Source organism: Syngnathoides biaculeatus, chromosome 1 (assembly GCF_019802595.1).
Source record: "Syngnathoides biaculeatus isolate LvHL_M chromosome 1, ASM1980259v1, whole genome shotgun sequence".
Lineage (NCBI taxonomy): Eukaryota > Metazoa > Chordata > Actinopteri > Syngnathiformes > Syngnathidae > Syngnathoides > Syngnathoides biaculeatus.
Window position 1 is genome coordinate 7195084 of NC_084640.1, and position 21647 is coordinate 7216730.

Here is a 21647-nt window from a genome sequence, read left to right on the forward strand (position 1 = left end):
CAAAAAAAATGTTTTTACTATAGATTAATTGATAACAAATGCACCTTTATTGTGATTGTCAACCTATACGAACAGCCCATCTGACAGAACAATTCACTGCTCTTCAAGTAGATAGCAATTAACTTGTGTATACGCTTATTGTGCTACTGTTTGTTTTGCAGGTAGGGATAGTTTTTCAAATGTAAAATATGTGCGTTTAATCTGGAAAGGTTGGGAAACAATGGTGGAGTGAATTAACATTTCCTCACCTGTGGACAAAGGCAACCGGGAGGCTGAACAGTGACTCGACAACACGCGCATGCGCAGCTTGCGCAGCAACGCCAACTTCCTGCAAAATAGTGCTCCTTATCAACAGACAAAGCTTTACACTTTGGATTCAAATGGACATGCTTAAATGTTAGCGTTGTGACTTCCCACCTTCAATGGTAAGACGGGTTTACTGATTGCGGTGTGTCCAGAGTTGGTTTTTTTTTTCATTTTTTTTTTTATTTTCAATTAGGTCTGCATTTTTTTGCTACGGCAGCAGGAATGAGATGCACTGCACGCTGCCATTTCAATACCCGCTCCTATGGCGGCCGAACCCGACTAATGTCTGGAGCAGAAAACTTTTATGCCCGTGCCAAACTCATCACCTCGTTGCTAGTCTGACTATCGTATCGCTCATTAGTAACTAATATTGTAATTGATGTGAAATGTAAAGAAAAATGATTACGGGTTCTCTATTTGTTAAACTTTACTAACCGTGTGAGTAAATAGCTAACAATGTTTTTGAAGTCCCGTAGCTCTGCGATCTTGAAAAATTAGCCGTCCTTGCTATTCGCAACCGTCGATTATTTGTAAACAAAGGGATCGTGCGTACTAATGTGTACTTGTTGTTACCCTTAAATCGACGCCAAACGTGCTAGTGTTTTTCAGGAATTAGTCTGGCACCACTTCACCTTCACAGTGCTCTATTTTCGGACGGGTTATTTGCTGGTTCCTCCTAATCTAACGGTGTTCGTCTGTTTCCAGATAGGATGGGGATTCATTTCCTCTTTAGATTAGAAAGTCTCTTTTCACTTGCAAAATGCCAAAACAATAAGGGAGCCATGGGGTTGCACAGATGTGGTCCCAATGCAGCAACAACAACAACAACAGCTATACATTTCATTATCAATCGGGTCAGAACGAGATTAAGTCTTCAGACCTCCTCGTATCGCAACTTTCAAATTATGGAGTATTACTTTCGCAAAAGTAAAACGTGGGGAACTACACTAACGCTTTGTAATTATGTCAGTAAATAGTAAAAGTTGGTTTTATTTTTTTTTGTTCCCTATGAATAAAGCTTGGGTTGTACAGTATGAAGGCACTGGAATCACAACTGGTGCGATCACAATCGGCATGATGATGTCACTCATAACTGTTTGAAAGTAAATAAGCAACTGCAGTCCTTCAACCGACGATTTTTGAATATTTTTCTTTTAACATTTAAAAAATGTTTCAACTAATTTTAAATCTTCTCTTCCTAACCAGTCATCTTGCCGGCTTTGCTGTTTGTTTTTTTAGAGCCCAATCTTATTCCTGATAAACGTATAGCTCCCTCCATCAAAAGAAGCCATTTTTTGTTATCATCACATTATGAAATATCTTTTATACAAACATACATAGAGGGGGCCCTCAGTTGACAAGATTTCTGTTGTCACAGTATCGATGTTACCCAAATTTCTATGTGAGTTGGAACATGTTATTAAATACTGCTAAGCACAGGAAATATTCTTATGAAAAACACATCACTGCCATGGAAATGAAATAAATGAGAAAGAGTTTGTACATCTGTATCTGAGGTTGCTGTCTTTTGCCATGTGGCAATGTATTTGTACACCGTACCACCATCTATGGTGTATTTTTACACGGTACCACAGTCCCAACCTCTGCCAACACAATAGTTAAGTCACAATTCCAGTTAATATGTGAACCACTTCTTCTAATTAGTGAATACAAAACAATGAACTGAAAAGCAGTATGTTTTCTTATGCCACTTGACGATATACTCTTGCATCGCTCCACAAACTAGTCCATGGCACGGAAATTTGTAAACTCGAGATTCCATACGTCTGGACCGCCATAAACCGAAGACTCCCCACTCCCATTCAGTTTTCTTACATTTATCTTTGAAAACAATCAAAGTAAAACAGACCATCTCATGGTAAATAAATGAACACTGGTAAATTATGAGTGCACTTATGTACATCTTGTATAAGATGACAGATGCTTCCCATTGGACCCGACCCCAGGAGGTGGCACACTTTTGATCCGAAACGTGCCGAGTTATTTGCCTCACGCGCTGGCGTGGTGTTGAATCTGCCGTTTTGACCTAGTTTCAGCTCCTGCCTCCACATTATGTCAGATACACGTTCCTTGTCCCATATTTTGACGCGGAAGGCCAGTTAAGCGAGCCGAGCAATGAAACAAGGTTAGATCTTATCCCCCTGGGGCGTCATTTGAGCCGGCAGCGTCCACCTGAGCGAGAATGTTTTCTTTTTACGCGAGTTGGGTCACATGTAAGGCGGCACGCTTCCCTAATCCCACGCTAAGCTCGAGAGTGGCGGGCGAGTCGAGCGACATCAGTCACACCTGCCTCACCTGTAGGTCTCGTGCGGGATATGTGACCGAGACGCCCCACTTCCTGCCCACCCCGTGGGTGGGGTCGCATCGATGAGGGGAGAGTTTTGTTTTGGGGAAAACTACATAAAGTGTCACTGCAGTCCGCATGTCAATTCTGTGATCTGCCTCTTGTGACTGTTTGAAGCAGGGTCCGCACAGACTCCCCAGGTCCGGAGAGTAGGCTGTGACGGCGCGCTGTCTTGTCGGGTCGCTCTGCCGCGGAGATGGATGACTCGCAGGAGCTGCCGGTAAGTGTGCCTGTGGGGGGAGGGAGGGGGTCTGTTTCACATTAATGACTAATGATTTGAAATTGGGCAGTCCTGCCTGTGCACTCACAGTTTCCCATCATTTCTCAAGAAACTGTGCTAACAATCCATATTAGTTGTTTGTCTGTTTCTGAAAGCATCCTGTCAGGTTTTAGTGCTAGGATGAGTGCTAAAAACCGATTGATGCATGTTTATGGCATGATTTACATTCTGAGGACAGTACATTTACCCTCTTTATTATAAGATGTTGACCTGTTTAATTTTTTTTAACTTATTTGTTCGGTCTTCCAAATGCACATTTGCGTGTTTTGCCATGAACACATTACATCACTTACCCTTTCATGTTCACCCGATTTTCTTTTAGTCTTCAGCCATTCGTGGGCAGCGTCCCAATTTTGGGACATCATGATTTTGACACGTTATATCCTTCAGTATATCAAAATATTTAAGTGTTTTAATCTGAAGCCATCGTTTGGTATCAGGAGAGGATAACTCATTGGTCAAAGTTAGCAGTTAGATTTTTGGGACTAGATTATAAATCATTAAAGTTATCATATAACTTAACCATAAACGAAAAAGATGTTATTTCCTTGAGTGTGGCCTGTTAGGAGACTTTTATCTCAATAAGGCAAATAATTTGTTGTAGAAATGATTTTAAATGAAATGACTATGTGGTTGATATGTTATATTCCTCAAAATGTAATAAACATTTTGGGGGGTTGGGTGGGGTTTGGCGCACAGGTGAAAAAAGCCAAGCTTGATGTAGACCATGGACTGGAAAAAGAACAAAGGTAAGTTTAAGAGGAATTTAAGAAGTGTGCACTGAAGATGACTCTTTTTTTAATTTTTTTTGTAAAACTTGTCGGCTAAAACCAAGAATCGCATTGTGCTTGTAGTAATCTTGGAGAAGATGGAAGCCCTAATGCTGTGCTCGCTCCATCAGAGCAGGGAAGCTCTTACTCTGCCCTGTCCGTCTCCCAACTTGGCACACGTGAGTTGAACAGTTGAGAATCACGAGCATAGCAGAGTCTGGAATGTTTGCTCGCGATTGCAGGGGACGGGGAATCTGAAGGAGAGATCGGATCAGCGCCCCAGTTGAACTCGTACGCACATTCTGGTATGAAAGGACAATCGCAACGTCACTGAATGCTCTTCAGAATCACTGTCATCGTGAAATAATGAAGGCATATGGTCCAATATAAATGGCCAAACCTATGAACATATCTACAGATTCCTGCATTCATAGTTTGTTTCTTTTTTTCCCCCTATTGGTTGCATGTGATTTCAGCATGTCCCCGTGTACTGTTTTGTCAACTACGGTGTGTGCCAGAAGTGGTTAATAATACTTAAATCCTCCCCTAAAGTTGATACGGTACGACTGGCCACAAAACTCGATTTGAGTAACCGATACATTTTGATCATGTACAAATTATTTTCATCATCATATTGAATGTTTTGCATGTGCCCCTGAAATTCCTGTCCACCTTGTCATTATGGAGTAGATACCTCTTTAAAAAAAAAAAAAAACAAAACTAGCATTACATACATAAAGCTTAGAATGTCCACTCTGTCAGAATTTAATATCAATCTTCTGTTTACAAATTTGAAATATTTTAGATCACCGGATTATTTTGCTGAATGTGCTCATAAATTGCAAACATTGGCCAAAAATATCTGCAAGATCACATATTTTGCTGTTTGCATGTACATTGTCTTCCTTGCAGTTAATTTCTGTAAAAATATATGTGGAAGCTTGACCGATACGTATTTCTTACGGCACGCGATGATTGTGAAGTTCAATGGAAAATGTCAGTTTGTTGGAGGGGAAATGTCACCTGAGTGATACTTAGTTACACACACTGCTTAATAAAGTCTTAAGAGATAGTTAGTTAATTAGTTAGCTCCTTAGTAAGTTATAGTACATAGTGTATGACAATATGCATGTCAAACTGATTGTTGTGTTGTCTTAACAGCCACAGACACAACAGCTGGGTCTGAATACACTCAGCAGGTCTACGAAGGAAGCAAGTGAGTTCACTTTATAAAATGAACGTGAATCTTATTTCACGTCATGCACTTTAGTACTAATTATCTTTGTTTTTAGCCCCGTGGTGACAACATACCCCAGTCCAATGGCCTTCCCCCCCCTGGCTCAATCTGCTGTATACTCAGCTTTTCCCCAGACGGGCCAAACGTATGGCCTCCCACCTTTTGGTTAGTCTCTTTTTGTCTTCTTTTCTAACATAGTCCGCTCACTAAAAACACAGCAGTGCACCTTTTATCACTTTTGCTTTAGTGGCCTCACTCTGCTTCTGCATTGTGGAATCGATTTTTGCTTTTCGGGTTTTCTGCTCTGAGACACAAAGCCCACAGCTTGACAGGAGGATTTGTTTTTGAACTCCTCGCTGTCTCCAATAACCCTCTTGCCGCCCCCCTGTCCTTCTTAGCTTTTATTGCTGTCTGTCATCTTTAGGTGCTATGTGGCCAGGCATAAAAACAGAGACAGGTCTGCCAGAGGCGCCCTCTGGTGGCCAGCCTGGGTTTCTCAGCTTCAGTACCACATATACCTCAAGCCAGCCAAGCCAGCTGCACTACTCATACCCGAGCCAAGGCAAGCTGCAGCATCACTTGCTCAGGACAATGCTGGCACACTCTACAAATTTACTGTAGGAGAGTGTGAATTTTCAGCATTCTCCATTGGTGAGCTAGTCATGTGGCATTTGTGTTCCTTTCATCTTGATTGAAGTGTGTGTGTGTGCGCGTGTGTGTGTGTGTGGTGTGTGTGTGTGTTGTGTGTGTGTGTGTGTGTGTGTGTGTGTGTGTGTGTGTGGTGTGTGTGTGTGTGTGTGTGTAATTTTTCTCTCAAGGCTCAAGTTTCACAACATCCAGTGTGTACTCCAACATCCCATCAGCCACAGCTGCTACCACAGCATCCACCACGGTGGCTCTCCAAGTACGTTGATTATATCTCACAAAAAAAGCAAGTGCAAATCAGTTGTTACCATTTGCGAAACACGCTAACTTAACAAAAGAGTCAGCACAGCCACGTCTTTCCACAAGAATTTCTTTCTGTTAGGTTACCATAACAAATGTTTATTGATGTAGTGAACGATAGATCGAGTTTCTGTTGGACTCCCTCAGGAATTTAGCGGCTACAACTCTTTGGGACAGAGCCAGTTTTCGCACTATTACAGCCTGCCCTCCAGTTACGTGCCCGCGGGCCTGCCGAGCAGTGACGACCACGGTGCCAACGTGGGAGGGGCTGTGTACTCTGCCGTTAAATCAGAAGAGGCCGCCTCAGCAGGATTGCCTCCCAGAGGTGACTTTGTCGACCTCGCATGCTTCAAAACCACACACAAGTACGGCAAAGTTTGACTTTATTTGTCCTCCGCTGCCTTGCGCCAAGATGCGTCCCCATCGGAGAACCTCCCCGCAGGGGCGGCTCTGCCCACCAGCGTAGCTCATACCGCTGGAGCCAGAGACCAAGATGAGGTCGGCCGACGGAACTCGATGGGAAAAGCTAAAGGAAAGGCCAAAAAGAGTGACACCTCTCTGCCTACTGAAACCGACCTTGAGGTAAGATAAAATAACTTGGGAAGTGTGGAATGAATTGGTATCAGTGTTTTGTTTTTGTTTTTTTTTGTTGTTTTTTTACTTCATCATTTTAAAATATATCATATGACCACATTAATGGTTTAGAATCCACAAAGTAAATAATGTTTTGTTTTTTTGTTTTTTTTTTTAAGCGCATATTTCTGTGGGATCTGGATGAGACCATAATTATATTTCACTCATTGCTGACTGGCTCCTTTGCGCAAAAGTTTGGCAAGGTACGTTGGCATGAACAATTGCTCTCGATCTTGTGTATTTAGAGCTCTTTTATTGTATGGGATTAGGACCCGACGACCATGCTGAACCTGGGCTTGCAGATGGAAGAGTTCATCTTTGAGTTGGCCGACAACCACCTGTTCTTCAATGACTTGGAGGTAGACTGGGATGTGTTCGCAAATGAATCGTCACAATTTCGGTGAACCATTTACTGCACACATTACACTTATCAAAGGTATTTTATAGGTTTACGGGCACGTTTGATAAGTGCAAATCAACAGAGGTAAAGCGACTCGCTAAGCAACGAAGACGTGGGCAAATGTTTCAGTAGTTCTGAACAGTTGAATGTTTTTGTAATGAATAGCAGCATTTAATATCCCAGCATGGTGGAGTAGTGGTTAGTGTGGCTTTTTTTTTTCCCGGCACTCTGACTTCATCCCATTGATTGACTTAATTCCAAAAACATGCACATTTGGTTCATTGAAGACAAAGGTTGTCCATAGGTGAGACTGTGAGTGAGAGTGTGGTTGTTTTACCCTGCATTTCGGCCAGCTGGGATGGGCTCCATCTTACCCCTGACCAATGTTTGCTCTAAGCTGCGCAACTGCACATTTGCGCACTTGTCGCGCACTCTCAGCGCAGAGGAAATCAGATCCAGCGCAGTGAACTACAGGCTGACGTCTTTTTTTTTTTTTTTTTTTTTTTTTAACACGGCAGCGCACTACCTCACATAAAAAGCTGCTGCTCGGCCACACTGGCCCACACACTCTACTTCCTCGTTTACCTGGCACCGCCCCCCTCCATTTTAAAGGGGTACACTCATTATTACAAACACCGGGGTATGTGAGTAATTGAAGAAAAAGTGGTGAAAGTCTGAGATTTTCTCTTTTTTTTAAGTAAAAAAAAAAGGTCTGGTCTGAAGCCAAAGTAGAAAGTACAGCATGAGATGGTGTATAATGTAAATTCTACCTGATTGAGGATGAAAGCACAGACGATACATTGCCCAAAAAGCTAATTCTGTCGTTTAAATATAGGAGACAACAACATTAACCCCTGCCATTAACTGTTTGGCAGCATCATTCAGCTTCCAACATGCATTGCGAAAGATATTCTGCAAGCATGAATTCCGTTTTACACCAATAAAAGCAGACGGGGATATCATTGTGGGTTAAAAAAAATGAAACAAAGTTAGAAGCAACATTTCAAATTTATAGTTAATAGTCGGCTTGGTATGTATTTGTATTGTTATGTATTTTTTGGTTTGTTGACATTGTCAGTGTAAGTTTGCAAAAAGACAAAATTATTCTTAAAAATGTACTGATGGGAAATCTGAACCTTTTAATGAGCCATGGAAGTAACTTCAAGGGATGACACTGATTGACCACAGTGCATACGTCTGATGATGCTCACAGTGATCAAAGCGGGCGCTCACGGCCTTAGTGTGTTTGCTCAGACGTAAAAAATTAGAGGGAACCCAATGAGGACAAGAGTTACAGAAAATGGCTGAATGAAAGAGATCGGCTTTAACCTGATATGGCTTCTATAATACAAATGATAACACCGGGGTTTACTTTCTGCTTTAAGGAATGCGACCAAGTCCACGTTGAGGATGTGGCCTCCGACGACAACGGGCAGGACCTCAGGTGCTTTTTTTTTGGGGCAGGAAACACTGTGCCGCAATAGGAATTTTAAGGATTTGTTTCAAAGATTCTGTATAATTCTAAATATTTTGCCTCTTCTCTTCTGCTTCTCCGTTTTTAGTAATTACAATTTCTTAGCGGACGGATTCAACGGCCCCAGTGCCGGAGGGGCAACAGGAGCCGCTACGGGCGTCCAGGGAGGTGTGGAGTGGATGCGCAAATTGGCCTTCCGCTACCGTCGCCTAAAAGAGATTTACAACACCTACAAAGGAAACGTGGGAGGTGAGTTTGCACAGAAATGTTTTTGCCCTTTTGCTTTGGCAAATACACTTCTCTTATGTGACTGGTGAGGGTATTTAACAGTGAAAAGTAGTTCAAAGTCGGCTATTACAGTCGCAGAGAGCCCATTAAATCAGACTTTGTTCATCAAACATATGTCAGCCAAGATAAATAGAAAACTGTGTTTAACTTTGGTTTGTTTGTGAGACAAAAGTCAACTAACAGAACTTCATAATAGATCAATGGAAACTGTGTTACATTCCCGCAGTGACGGTGGGGGAAAAAAAGCATGTAATTTGGCTGTAAATAGTGTTGCTGCTCCCATGCAGGCCTGTTGAGTCCTGTGAAGAGGGAGCTGCTTCTACGGCTTCAGTCTGACATCGAGAACGTGACCGACTCCTGGCTCACCACAGCGCTCAAGTCTCTACTGCTTATCCAGTCCAGGTCTGACCTTGATGACACTTAATGTTCTCACTCTAAAAGTATTTCATGTCCGTATCCCATAAAGCCTTCCTAAACCATTAAACTAACTAGCTTGTGTGTGTTGCTGGGTGATAAATGTTTTTTTCTCAACGATTTATTTTGCGGTTTTTCTAGTTCAAAGCACATCCCCTTGACATGCAGACGGCAACATGGCTGCAAAACAGTGGAGACCTAGTTTACAAAATCACAGGCAGTGTTGTCAAATTAACAATTAGGTCAAAATATTTTGGCAAATTTTCATTGGCTCTATCTTTTTTTTTTTTTAAGCAAGTAATGTGTTTTGTCTGTAGTCAAATAACACTTTCTAGTGTTAGTGATATTCTATTGTCAAATTTACAGTGAATCCATTTATATTTTCGGTGTGGCGTTTGGCTGCTTCGTCCTGACATGTCTGTAATAAAATCTCTTTTTTTCCCATTTGGGACCATTTTGTGGCATCCTGGTGGGAAAGAAACATGTTGAAGTAAAGAAAGGAGCTTCATGTTGTCAGGCCATAGCCTTGTCTAATAGAAACTAGGGCGATGCGGTTGAAGTTGTTCAGTGTTTTTTTTTTTTTTTTTTTTTTTCCCACCAACAGGGGGAAGTGTGTCAATGTCTTGGTCACCACCACTCAACTGGTACCAGCACTCGCTAAAGTGCTGCTCTACGGCCTAGGAGATGTCTTCCCCATAGAGAACATCTACAGCGCCACAAAAATAGGTACAGAAAACGGACTTTTGCAGTCCTCATCGTCAATTACTTTGACTGTCCATAAAAGAACACATTAGTCAGAGATCACATGGAAAGTTATTTTCTTAAATGTGTTTCAACCAGGCTGTTTTATATGGACATGTAGTGGTATTGTGTCTAGTTTTGACGGTATCTGAAAAATCTGCTTGCAGGTAAAGAAAGTTGCTTTGAGAGGATCGTCTCTCGCTTCGGGAAGAAAGTGACTTACGTTGTCATAGGAGACGGACGCGATGAAGAGTTTGCAGCGAAACAGGTACATCCAGCGCAAAACCCGAACTTTGACTTTGCCCAACAAGGAAAAATATATCTGAAGAGTAGTCTGCTTTTTGACAATTTAGTGCCTTTTTGTGTGTTAATGTGTGTACCCTTTTTATTCAATTTGTTAATGTTGATGGTATTATACTAATGTCGATATTACTTATTAGTATGGTATACTTTCCTGACACAACTGCAAAAGGTTAAACGCTTTTACAGTTTTACCGCTCCTATGCCCCTTTAGGCTGATTTAAACTTGTTAAAATACATTTAAACTTATTAAAACACGCTCTTTAAAGTGCTTTTTTCATTCTGATTCAAACAGTTTTGTAAATAAGAGGAGAAACATGCTTGCTTCAGCTGTGACACGACACATGACAAAAAAGAGAATTTAACATTGCATATTTAAATGGAAAAATGTTCAATCAATTCATTTCATCATGTGAATGTCTGCTATATTCATGCTAACACGGAATGCAATGCGCCACAGACAGGCTCACGCAAATAAGCAAAGAGGTTACAGTAGTCCGCAAACTTTTTAAAAACTGCTAATTTAAATTACACATGGAACAGCGACACATACAAACAGAGCATACAGTAATATTCAGTCATATATTTTCTTTGCTCTCTGGGAACAATGACTAAGAGTAGAGTCATATTTTAGTTCAAACCTATACAAAATTTTTAAAAATGCTGAAAAATTGTATAAATATGCCAAGGGTGGAAACAAAGCGTATTGAACTGCATTTCTTATGGGGATGTATAAAAATCGAAAAAAGGATTTACAAACGTCCAATGTATGTTTGACAAAATGGTCATGTCGCCCCGTGTAGCACAACATGCCTTTCTGGCGGATCTCCGCTCACGGCGACCTGGTGTCCCTGCACCAAGCGCTGGAACTGGACTTCTTGTAAACGGGCGGGCGGCGGTGGCACATTACGTGGGAAAAGTAGAGACGGCATTTATTGTTTCCGGACGGACACTGATCAAGAATCCTCTGCGCCTCCAACCGCTGCTCACATGCAAATTTCCAGACACCCCGCGGGACTGGCTGAAAGACGGTAAAACAGACTGAGGTGGAGTTATGAACGGACTGGCCGTCCAGTCGGCTGCTTTCAGTGTCCTCGTACCCAGCACTCCCTATTCTTTGGCAGCTAATCCCGCCACAGCTCAAATTTGGACGCAGAAGGCAAGACATCAGTTTATATGCCTCTTGAATTCTTTTAAGTTGAAACATCTCCCTCCTTATTTCAAATTATCAAAGGGCTCTCTCACTTTATGTCCGTAGGTTTTAGTTTGCATTTAAAACGTACAAGACAGCTTTTGTTTTCTGAGCTCATTTGCACTCGTTCTGTTTGCACTCGTTTCGACAATATCCATCAAGTATAGTGACACCCCCCACGCTGTTTGTGGGGGATGGAGAACGAGCCTTTCGGCCCCAAAAATAAAAGTCCCCCCACCAAAATGATTATAACTTCATATGAATGCCACAAGATGGTGGCAAAGCACGAGTTTTGTCAAAATGAAACTCCTCAGCTCACTTCAACGTAATTCCGCGACATAAAGATGCTTACAAGATGGTGGAAAGGCACTATTTCTTTGACTTACTTCAGCATGGTTTCTTGCCTCCATAATACCAAGATGGCACCAAAGTAATACTTTCGTTGCAGCGATTAGGTGAGTTTCCCAACAGATAACTGAGGATAGTTTAACCCCAATCCAAAAATCTGAAAATACTGAACTGCAAGTACGCGAGGGTTCACTGTAGTTGATTGTGTTTCCTTGTTCGTTTGCTTCCCATGGAGCCTCTGCATAATTCAAAATGAGAAACTCTTAATGGGGGAGGAAATATCGTAATAAAACTGCAGCCCTGACATAACCTCACACAACTCCTCTCCAATGAGATTCAAAACAAAGTAGTATTAGTAGCACAGAGAGGTTTTGACCCTGTGGAGATGATGTATGTTGATATTTCTGTTGAGCTGAAATGGGTTCCCAATGTTGTTTTTTGAGTGAGGAGGGGGGAGATTTAAGAAAAATAAAATTAAAAAATTCCCCCATGAGAGCAAACATTCATCAACTCTCATCTGTTGGCCCCTTTGGCTGCCTCATCGCACAAGCCCAAGTGTCCTTCCAGAGTGTTAAGATAAGTAACATGGTATTAAATATGATTTGTTGGCCATTTTTCTTTTGTTTAAATGAGCAGAGAAGAATGTGACCCTTGTAAATAATTTATCAAAGTCGCATTTTCCGATTTCTCGTTTTGGTTTTACTAAACTCGGCCAGACTCCACTCCCGCAAACACTGAGTAGGTGTCTTTTTTTTCTCCTGTCTCAATGTAGCAAAGAACTATTGAATGCATTTTGGCAAATCAGCTCATAAATCACTGGGCTTGTTACATATATTTTCGGAAAGTGCTTATTGATGCAATTGAATGTCAAACCAAATGTTAACCCAAAAAAAAAAAAAATTACAGCAAAAGCATCGCCGTATTAATTGAGTCAGTCAACAAATTTGATTTAGGTTTGCGAGCCAAATGCTTTGATTGTTTACATCACAGTTTGGGGAATGGATTTGGACTTTTGGTAAATGTAGGAGAACACGGCATGACAAGGTTCCGTTGTCATGCGGACGGAAACGGTACTAATGAGATGGCAACTGTGCAATACATCTTTTGATTGCTCGTTAAATATAGTTTGGAGGCTAGGTCAACCTCATGTCCACGTGGCATGGATGACTGAACAATTCTGAGCCTGAAGGTTTCTTCTTTTACTCACTTGCAGCTTTTGGACCGTTAAGAATGTGTATTTGTGTGCATTTGGTTGTGTGTGTGTTTTTTTTTTTATTGTGTTTGCATATTTATATTGTGCCTTTAACCATCTATATGCATAATCTCAAAGGGAAAGGTGTAAGAGTTTGTTTAATCCGCGTAACATTGTATTATGTTATCTTAAGTGTTATAGTTCTCCTTTTTTTAATGCTGTTTTCTTTGGAATTCAGATCTTTTTGGAAGTTCTTTCAAATTGTCGTTTTTTTTCTTGTTTAGAAGTCGGCAACCATTTTGTTTTAAATGTATTCAAATAGCTCATGAGTTGCGTGTGCTCTGTGTTCCTGTTGAATAGATTCAAATTAGTTGCTGTGACATCATATTGGCTTGGAGACAATCAATACGTAAGTAATATTGTACGTGGTATTACTGGCTTGGAATTACTAAAATAGGCGGGGGAAGGGGCAAGTTGAACAAAGGATAAAACCCATTATTTTTGTTCACTTTATGCACAATATACAGAATGCCCCTGCAATGACTGACATGAAATAATTTTGTTCCGTGAGTACCCTGCATGCAATGTTTGTTTTCAAGTAAACAACGGGGATGCAATGTTGTAAGTACAATAGTCTCTGACAACTTTTTCAACCTAAAATTTGCTTTTTATTTTTTATCATCTCTTGGTAAGGACTCGTGACGGTCTTTTTTGTTTTTTTTTTTTTTTTTGTTTTTTTTTTTTTTTACCACTTTAGCCGTTCAGGACCTCAACTCGTCTCTGTAAGGATTTCCTGTTTATCTGATAAAGTCAGTACATTGTAAATACACAGACCAGTGTCTTTTCATATTTAAGCAGAGTACACTAATATCCAGCGAAAAGGTTTCTTTCATTTGGTCGCAATCTGAAAAACAGGTGTTATTTTAATTACATTCATAAATACAATGACATTAAATGTACTATAAGTATTTAAATAGGCATGTATGAGTAGCTATATACCGGAAGTGCATCAGTAGGCAGGCACATACTGTTTATCTGTATGTGTGTGTGTGTGTGTGTGTGTGTGTGTGTTTTCACTATAAGTATTTGAACACCCTACTATATTGCAAGTTGTCCCACTTAGAAATCATGGAGGGGTCTGAAATTTTCATCGTAGGTGCATGTCCACTGTGAGAGAGATCATCTAAAAAGAAAAATCCAGAAATCACAATCTATGATTTTTTTTTAACAATTTATTTGTGTGATACAGCTGCAAAAAGGTATTTTTACAGCTGTCTGTCAGCTAGAATTCTGACCCTCAAAGACCTGTTAGTCCGCCTTTAAAATTCCACCTCACCCCCATGTATTGTCCTGAATCAGATGTACCTGTGTGAGGTCGTTAGCTGCATAAAGATACCTGTCCACCCCATACAGTCAGTAAGACTCAAACTTGTAACATGGCCAAGACCAAAAAACTGTCCAAAGACACGAGAGACAAAATTGTACAACACATGGCTGGAAAGGGCTACGGAGAAATTGCCAAGCAGCTTGGTGAAAAAAGGTCCACTGTAAGGAATCATTAAAAAATGGAAAACGATAAACAGGATGATCAATCTCAATCGGAGTGGAGCCCCATGCAAGATATCACCTCATGGTGTCTCAATGATCCTTAGAAAGGGGAGGAATCAGCCCAGGATGACACGAGAGGACTTGGTCAATGACCTGAAAAGAGCTGGGACCACCATTTCCAAGGTGATTGTTGGTAATACACTAAGACGTTATGGTTTGAAATAATGGATGGCACAAAAGGCTCCCCTGCTTAAACCAGCACATTTCAAGGCCGCTCTTAAGTTTGCCAATGACCATTTGGATGATACAGAGGAGAGAAGGTTTTGTACTCAGATGAGACCAAAATGGAACTTTTTGGTGATTCCACTAACCGTGTTTGGAGGAAGACGAATGATGAGTTCCATCCCAAGAACACCATCCCTACTGTGAAGCATGGGGGTGGTCGCATGATGCTTTGGGGGGGTTTTCTGCTCATGGAACAGGACGACTGCAATCTATTAAGGAGAGGATGACCCCAGCAATGTATTGTGAGATTTTGGGGAACAACCTCTTTCCCTCTGTCACAGCATTGAAGATGGGTCATGGCTGGGTCTTTCAACATGACAATGACCCGAAGCCCACAGCCAGGAAAACTAAGGAGTGGCTCCGTCAGAAGCATATCATGGTTCTGGCGTGGCCTAGCCAGTCCCAGACCTAAACCCAATAGAATGATTTCTAAGTGGAAGAACTTGCAATATAGCAAGGTGTTCAAATACTTATTCTCTTCACTGTATTAGATTGTGCAGATGTACCTAACCAAACAATCAAATCCACTATTGTGAGTTTCACTTTCATATTTTTTGCTCTTATCTTTTTAGTACGGAGCCTTAAAATGTGGCACATACACCGTCTTGAGTTATCAGACTTACGCGGTTCACTATCAGTGACACTGTAACAGCTTGTCCAATGTACATACAGAACCGATGAACAAATTCAAAATAAAATAACAATAAGCATCTAACAACAGAATGTCAAGAGCTCCACGTTGAGGTTGGAGAGCCATTCCCTTGTGACATAAATCATACATCACGTCTGTGCGTGAGTCATCCACGTGCAAGTCAAGTGAACGTGTCATGAGAAGAAATTCTCCGCCAGCTTCCTCATTCTCTTATTGTAAAGTTTGCTGTCCGCCTGGGCCACAGCCCCGTCCGGTAAATCTTCACCCACGTGACTTCGATCGCAAAAGCGAGGAACGCTGTCCTCCAGCGCCAAATTACGGGCTGAGAACACGCCTCCCTTCTCTGTAGTGCTACTGGCGTCCCCTTTCAGGTCCTCTTTGTTCAAGTTTGGATGGTAGCACTTGTAGTAGATGATTTTGAGAATCAGGCCGAGTATGTAAAGTCCGACCACGCTGACACCAGTGAGGCAGGCATAAAAAAGGGGGATTTTAAAAGGAAGGGGTTGTCGTGTGTGCGTCCTCCAGCACCACAAACCACACATTAAGGACATATCAAGCAAGATGAAGATGTGATAGAACAACAATTTGTATCTAGTCCTTCCTTCCACCACAGTGAACCAGTTGAAATACCAGATGAGGCCCACGCTGGCCTGGTACAGCAACTCCCCGCCGGGGCCGTCCATCAGCTCGGTCTTGGAGCGCCACGCGCAAAAGAAGAGGAGCAGCCAGGAGCAAATGAAGTGGGTGAAGATGAAGCAGGGCAGGACCGAGGCGAAGAGGGCGACGGCTGCCAGCCGGGAGGCGATCAAGAGGAGAGTCCAGGTGAAGTAGATGAGCGCCGAGATGGGGCGCTGCTTTTTTTTCTCAGGCAGGAAGGAGCGCAGGGAGGAGTGATAGACGGTCACGCTGAAGGCGATGGCGGAAGCCGACGCGATGGCCTTCAACACTGGGGAGGACATTTGACAGGCAACGACACAGGTGTCAAACTCGAGGCCCGGGGGCCCGATCCGGCCCGCCACGTGATTGTATGTGGCCCGTGGAGCCAAATCTAGACGATTTCAATTATTCTTGTAAAAATTAGTATAAAATTTTTCAAACTGTCATGCATTGTATATGAGAAAGTTGAGATATTACAAGCATTTTCTGTGTTACCAAACGTGAGTAGTTGAGAAACACACTATCCTTCATTTCTGATTCCAAAAGTAGATCATAAATTGATGATAAAATTTTTATGTATTGTTTCGCAGTCATAACGGCCCTCTGAGGGAAACCGGAACCGCAATGTAGCCTGCAAGAAAAATTTGTTTGACACCACTGGACTACAACCTGCTGCTGGGTCGGTATTATACAGTACTGCATTGTACTGTGTATTTTGTCTACAGAAATTCTCTTGTCACAAATTTTGCTAGTCGTGTCTTTTGGAAATGCCCTAAGTTGCCACAAGATGGCGGAAAAGCCTAAGAGTGGTGCCTCGAGATATGAGTGACCCAACAGTTTTTTTTAACAATTTTTTTTTTTTTTTTTTTTTGTGCTTTGGTTGATATACAAATACTGCATCGTTGCAGTGATATAATTTTGCTTTGAAGTCCACTCGCTTACGCGCCATACACAGGCTAACAAATTGCACAGGGTCACTGTTATAACTAAATAATTTGTGGAACAACATAATGAGATGGATAAGGCATATATTCTTTGTCCTCTGTTATGAATGACTGTTACTGAGTGTACTGGGAAGTTTACAGCAACTCTGTATGTCTGTCTGTATTATACTGCCCCCAGGTGGCCAGGCTAAGCGTAGCACAATGACCATTGAATTCAAGCAAAAAATGTGATGTGTCCTGATGTTACTGTATGCTCCATGTGGATGCAGTACCTGTCAGAGTATCCAGCTGCCCCTGCCGCAGCATGATGGTGAGCATGAGCACCAGTTGCGGCGCACTCTCTGAAAAAGCCTCAAAGAGACGCAGCATGCTGAGGTCATGGGTCAAGAACACCGCGGCGTCTACTGGGTCTCGGGTCTTTGTAATGCAACTGCAGGACGTGAGCTCAACGACGCCGGCATGCCTGGAAGAGAACGGTGGAGACTCAAATCCTCTGCACACCATTGCTATGGGTGTGGGCTTTGCAGAGGACAAAGAATATATGCCTGTGAGTATTGTCAGTGTTGTTGTAGGATGTGACTTTTTGTTGCGCCACTGTTTGTGTTCAAATATTGATTGTCTGAAGGGTTGTGACATTGATACAATGTTATTTGTTAGCCAGCCCATGTCGTTTAGCATTATTTGTTAGCATTAAGCTAAACAGACTTACTGTATCTGAAGGAAATCAACAGTATGTGGTTATTTAAAATACACAACCTTTGACTGTTTTTTATGCTTAGCTTGGGGGTACACTTCAAATTGGTTTGCCAACAAGTTGAAGGTGATAATCAACAAAGGTACGTGAAAAAATGAGAGACACTTGGCATAGAGGACCCATATTTAATGCCCAAGTCGATGTTTTTGCCGATAAGAATTTAGACTGTTCACCCTCTTGTGCTTGTCTTGGACAACTGGATCTACACATGGATCTGGTGAGTAAATCGTCGGGATTTACACGGAAGAGTTTGAAAGCGTAGAAAAGTCTGGACACATGCAAATACTTCGTTGCTGGATCTATTCTCAACGGAGAGACGGCTCGCGAACGCAGAAGTGTGTTCGGCTACACGATAACCTTTGCCGAAACCCATCGATCTTTTCAGCTAGTATTCGACACAAACACCAAATTTGAAATAAATGATCCCTGGTTTTACACAAACTCGCATTCATTAACTATGATTGGAACACAAAGAGGACAAGCCAGTTGGCTCCTCCGGAGCGTTTCCCAAGAAGTATTCATCATGCCAAGTTGGCTCATTTGAGAACAAGGAATTAAAAAAAAAAAAATAAGACGGAGTCGGCTCCTCCATACACGAAGTGTGTCGCGGCCACACGTTAAACTTTGGTAAACTTCTCCGTGACAGACGTGTTCTCAAATGAGTCCAATTCATATTTAAAAAAAGAAAATAAACTGCTGGAATAGGTTTCAGCCCCCGTAAACGGAAACGTGTTGCGGACACACGTTCACCTACGTAAACCTCTGTGTGACCGACGGTTTAGTTTCTTTTTGTTAAATACGTATTGGACTCATATGAGAACAATCCATATTTAAAAAAAAAAAAACGCCTTGTCGGGGAGAGGTTTCCCGAAGTTTGTGTGGCGGCAACACACTTCTGTGTACGTTGGAGACGACTCATTGTCGTTTTTTTTTTTTTTTTTTTTTTTAAACGCATTGTTCTCAAATGAGTCAACTTGGCATGATAAATACTTCTTGGGAATTTGAGATTGAGAAGAATAATTCCTACCTAAAATTAAGTGTTACCTACACAGTCGTGTAATATGGCGCCCTGAAAATACGTGCACGAGCTCTATAGTTGAATTTAATTTTGCGACATGCCATCCAACCCACTTTTTACAGGAATACCTGGCATCTTGGACACGTCTTTGTGACCGTTCCATCTGAAAAGTATTCAATATTAATTTTATGACACACTTTCACACAGTTACCCGCACCTTCAACTAATCTAATGAAACAAACCCAGCCTGCTCTTTCCGTGATAATGCTCGGTTACAAATGACAACGCCGGCGCCTTTACGTTTTCATTTTACAACGTTGTATCATTAGTTATTGCAGGGTTGGTTTGCAGTGGTTAATTCACGACAAACTAGAAGCACAAAGATATAGTTGAAGTGCCACTAAATGTAATAGTAGCAATGCTGTGGCAAATCAGTGGGATTAAACTTGTTGCAAAAGCACTAGTAGTGGAACAGGAACAGAAAGCAAAGAATTTATAGAAACAGCGTGGGAAGGACCGTCGCCACAAAAATAGATTATGAAACGAAGTGACCACTGACATATGGTAATGAAGTCACAAGGTACACATTATCCACAGCTTCCTCCAAATAATCTGTTTCAGATTTACATTTGTCATTTTCATTTTTGCCAGAAAGCGTTTATGGACATTGCAATGCTTCTAAAATTTTTACAGATATTACGAGTATTTTTTTTCTAATATATAAATAAATAAAACTAATAATCATAATAAAATGGGGAATTGAACGATAGTATTTGTTTGGATGTCACTACTATTTTCGATGCCCTCTGATTACAAAATCATCCATCCTGTTTCTTTGCCGCTTATCCTCACAAGGGTTGCGGGGAGTGCTGGAGCCTATCCCAGCTGTCAACGGGCAGGAGGCGGGGTACACCTTTCACTGGTCGCCAGCCAATCGCAGGGCACATCGAGACAAACAGCCGCACTCACAATCTTACCTATGGACAATTTAGAGTGTCCAATTAATGTTGCATGTTTTTAGGGTGTGAGAGAAAACCGAAGTGCCTGGAGAAAACCCACACAAGTACGGGGAGAACATGCAAACTCCACACAGGAGGGTCTGGGATTGAACCAGGGACCTCAGAACTGTGAGCCCAATGCTTTACCAGCTGGTCCACCGTGCCACCAATTACAATCATCAATTTGTTGTTAAAATTTAGTCGTGAAGAAATACAGGAGCGTTTGTGCAAAGGTAACGTACTGTAATATAAACGCAGTGTGTTTATGGAATGAGCGAAGGAAGCCGGACCCCCCCCCCAAAGGGAAAAAAAAAAAAAAAAAGAGAACCCCCACAGAGAGGCCGTAGCCCAGATTCTAAACCCCAACCTCAGAACTTTGAGGGTGTTCACTATTAGTTTCACTCTGTTGCTAGACACAAAGAGGCCCATGGGGGGGGATCCAGTGGATTACATAATTGCAAAGTTTTACTTTCATGTAAATGAGAATGTTTCCATGAATTGAAAATGCAAAGACAAGTACTCTTGAAATATATAAAACCAAATTAAAATTGGACTTTCATCCTACAAACCTGAAGTAGGTTCCCAGCTGTAAAAAGTGCAAAACTTTGAGCTGCCGAGGACTGAGGCACCTCTCGACCTTTGTCAGCCGTTCAAAGTTATCGTAAGAATACCACAGCCAGCTGAACGCTTGACCGAGTACCGACGAGCCCACGAGGAACAATATCAGGATACCGAGATACAAGTATTCCTCTTCCTGATAGAAAGACACCGCAGTCCAGATATCCAGCCCGATGTCCGACAATAAAAACGCCAGGCCCAAATAGGTCAGGACACAATCCCGTTTGGAGTACTTGAACACGCTCATGGTTGCACTTGTCCCGCTACATACTGGTGGAGCTGGTCCCGGTTCCCGCGGATCTGTCGATCACTAACTTGAGTCTTGAACAGAAGGAGGGAGCAACTGTGTCAAAGAAGTGCGGCACTCCCCCTCCATTAAAAAAAAAAAAAAAAACTGCCCTAGAGGAGTACTCTTAAAGGGATATAGTCAAAAAAATCAAAACAAAAACTCGGGAATTCATTCTGTCATTCTATGTCACTTTAACTGATTTTTTTTTGTTTTGTTTTCATTCACAAATTACAGGCTTTAAACTCCAAAACCGAACCTAACTGTATTTATGAACTGCGTTACTGAATTCATAACTCCTATATGTGACTGAATATATATATATTTTTTTGTTTATTTGCTTTATTTTGTTTAGTTCGAAACCAAACTCCAACTGGAAGAATCATTCACCATCTGCACAAACTGCCGCTTGTGAACTGAGTTCAATGGCACCGCGCAGCGCTTGTATTCCAAATATTTGCTTTTAAGTGAAAGTAAAAAAAATAAACAAAGTGAACCACAGCTCAAATATCACTGTGTACCGTATTTGTAAATAAAAACAGGAATCGGCAGCTTGCTTCAATCTTGCAGCATTTTTTTTTTTGAAAATGTTCCGACAAAATGTTCTTCGTCATTACCGTGACAGTTTTCAAAATTATACAGCTTTTATTTGCTGGATTCATGACAAATCCGGATTTCCAACGAGCAGATGATGGATTATAGTTATTTTGTTTTTCCTCTTTGAAATTCAGTATAGAGTCTACATAGCGTACGAAAGGAAACTTCCCCACCCTTCTCACTTCCTGCCAAGTTGCATGCACAGTCTGCGCTTGATTCGACCATCTGCTTATCCTCACGAGGGTCCCGGCAGTGCCAAACCGCCATCGGGTAGGAGGTAGGTTACACCCACACCCCACACAGGCGGGGATTTGAACCCCAGTCCACAGATCTCAGATCTACAGCTGTCCCACCGTTCTGCCTGATTTGACCACAAATGATTAAATATAGCTGAGACACTTGCGG

The 21647-nt window shown here is 41.7% G+C and overlaps 2 protein-coding genes across 6 annotated transcripts; one reads left to right on the forward strand and one right to left on the reverse strand.

Annotated features, from left to right (window-relative positions):
- Positions 1 to 267: 267 nt before the first annotated feature.
- Positions 268 to 16111, forward strand: eya3 (EYA transcriptional coactivator and phosphatase 3). 5 transcript variants are annotated; one of them, XM_061801895.1, is made up of 19 exons: positions 268 to 425; positions 2792 to 2891; positions 3651 to 3700; positions 3806 to 3900; positions 3964 to 4026; positions 4883 to 4937; positions 5014 to 5123; positions 5383 to 5520; positions 5777 to 5862; positions 6051 to 6228; positions 6316 to 6485; positions 6656 to 6739; positions 6806 to 6895; positions 8322 to 8380; positions 8499 to 8659; positions 8986 to 9100; positions 9717 to 9838; positions 10021 to 10121; positions 15984 to 16111. In XM_061801895.1, exons 2-19 carry the CDS (start codon positions 2868 to 2870, stop codon positions 15984 to 15986), a joined length of 1704 nt encoding a protein of 567 aa, XP_061657879.1. In that variant the 5' UTR covers positions 268 to 425; positions 2792 to 2867; the 3' UTR covers positions 15987 to 16111. The 5 variants fall into 5 exon arrangements, with proteins under 5 accessions (XP_061657879.1, XP_061657636.1, XP_061657792.1 ...); XM_061801652.1 differs by lacking the exon at positions 15984 to 16111 and adding an exon at positions 10957 to 13600; XM_061801730.1 differs by lacking the exon at positions 15984 to 16111 and adding an exon at positions 10957 to 13600 and having other exon boundaries at positions 314 to 425; positions 2789 to 2891.
- On the reverse strand, positions 12172 to 21380 carry LOC133491143 (XK-related protein 8-like). The gene is made up of 3 exons (XM_061802085.1): positions 20311 to 21380; positions 17244 to 17434; positions 12172 to 16316 (listed from the first exon to the last, which is right to left on the reverse strand). Exons 1-3 carry the CDS (start codon positions 20604 to 20606, stop codon positions 15544 to 15546), a joined length of 1260 nt encoding a protein of 419 aa, XP_061658069.1. The 5' UTR covers positions 20607 to 21380; the 3' UTR covers positions 12172 to 15543.
- Between the last annotated feature and the right edge of the window lie 267 nt (positions 21381 to 21647).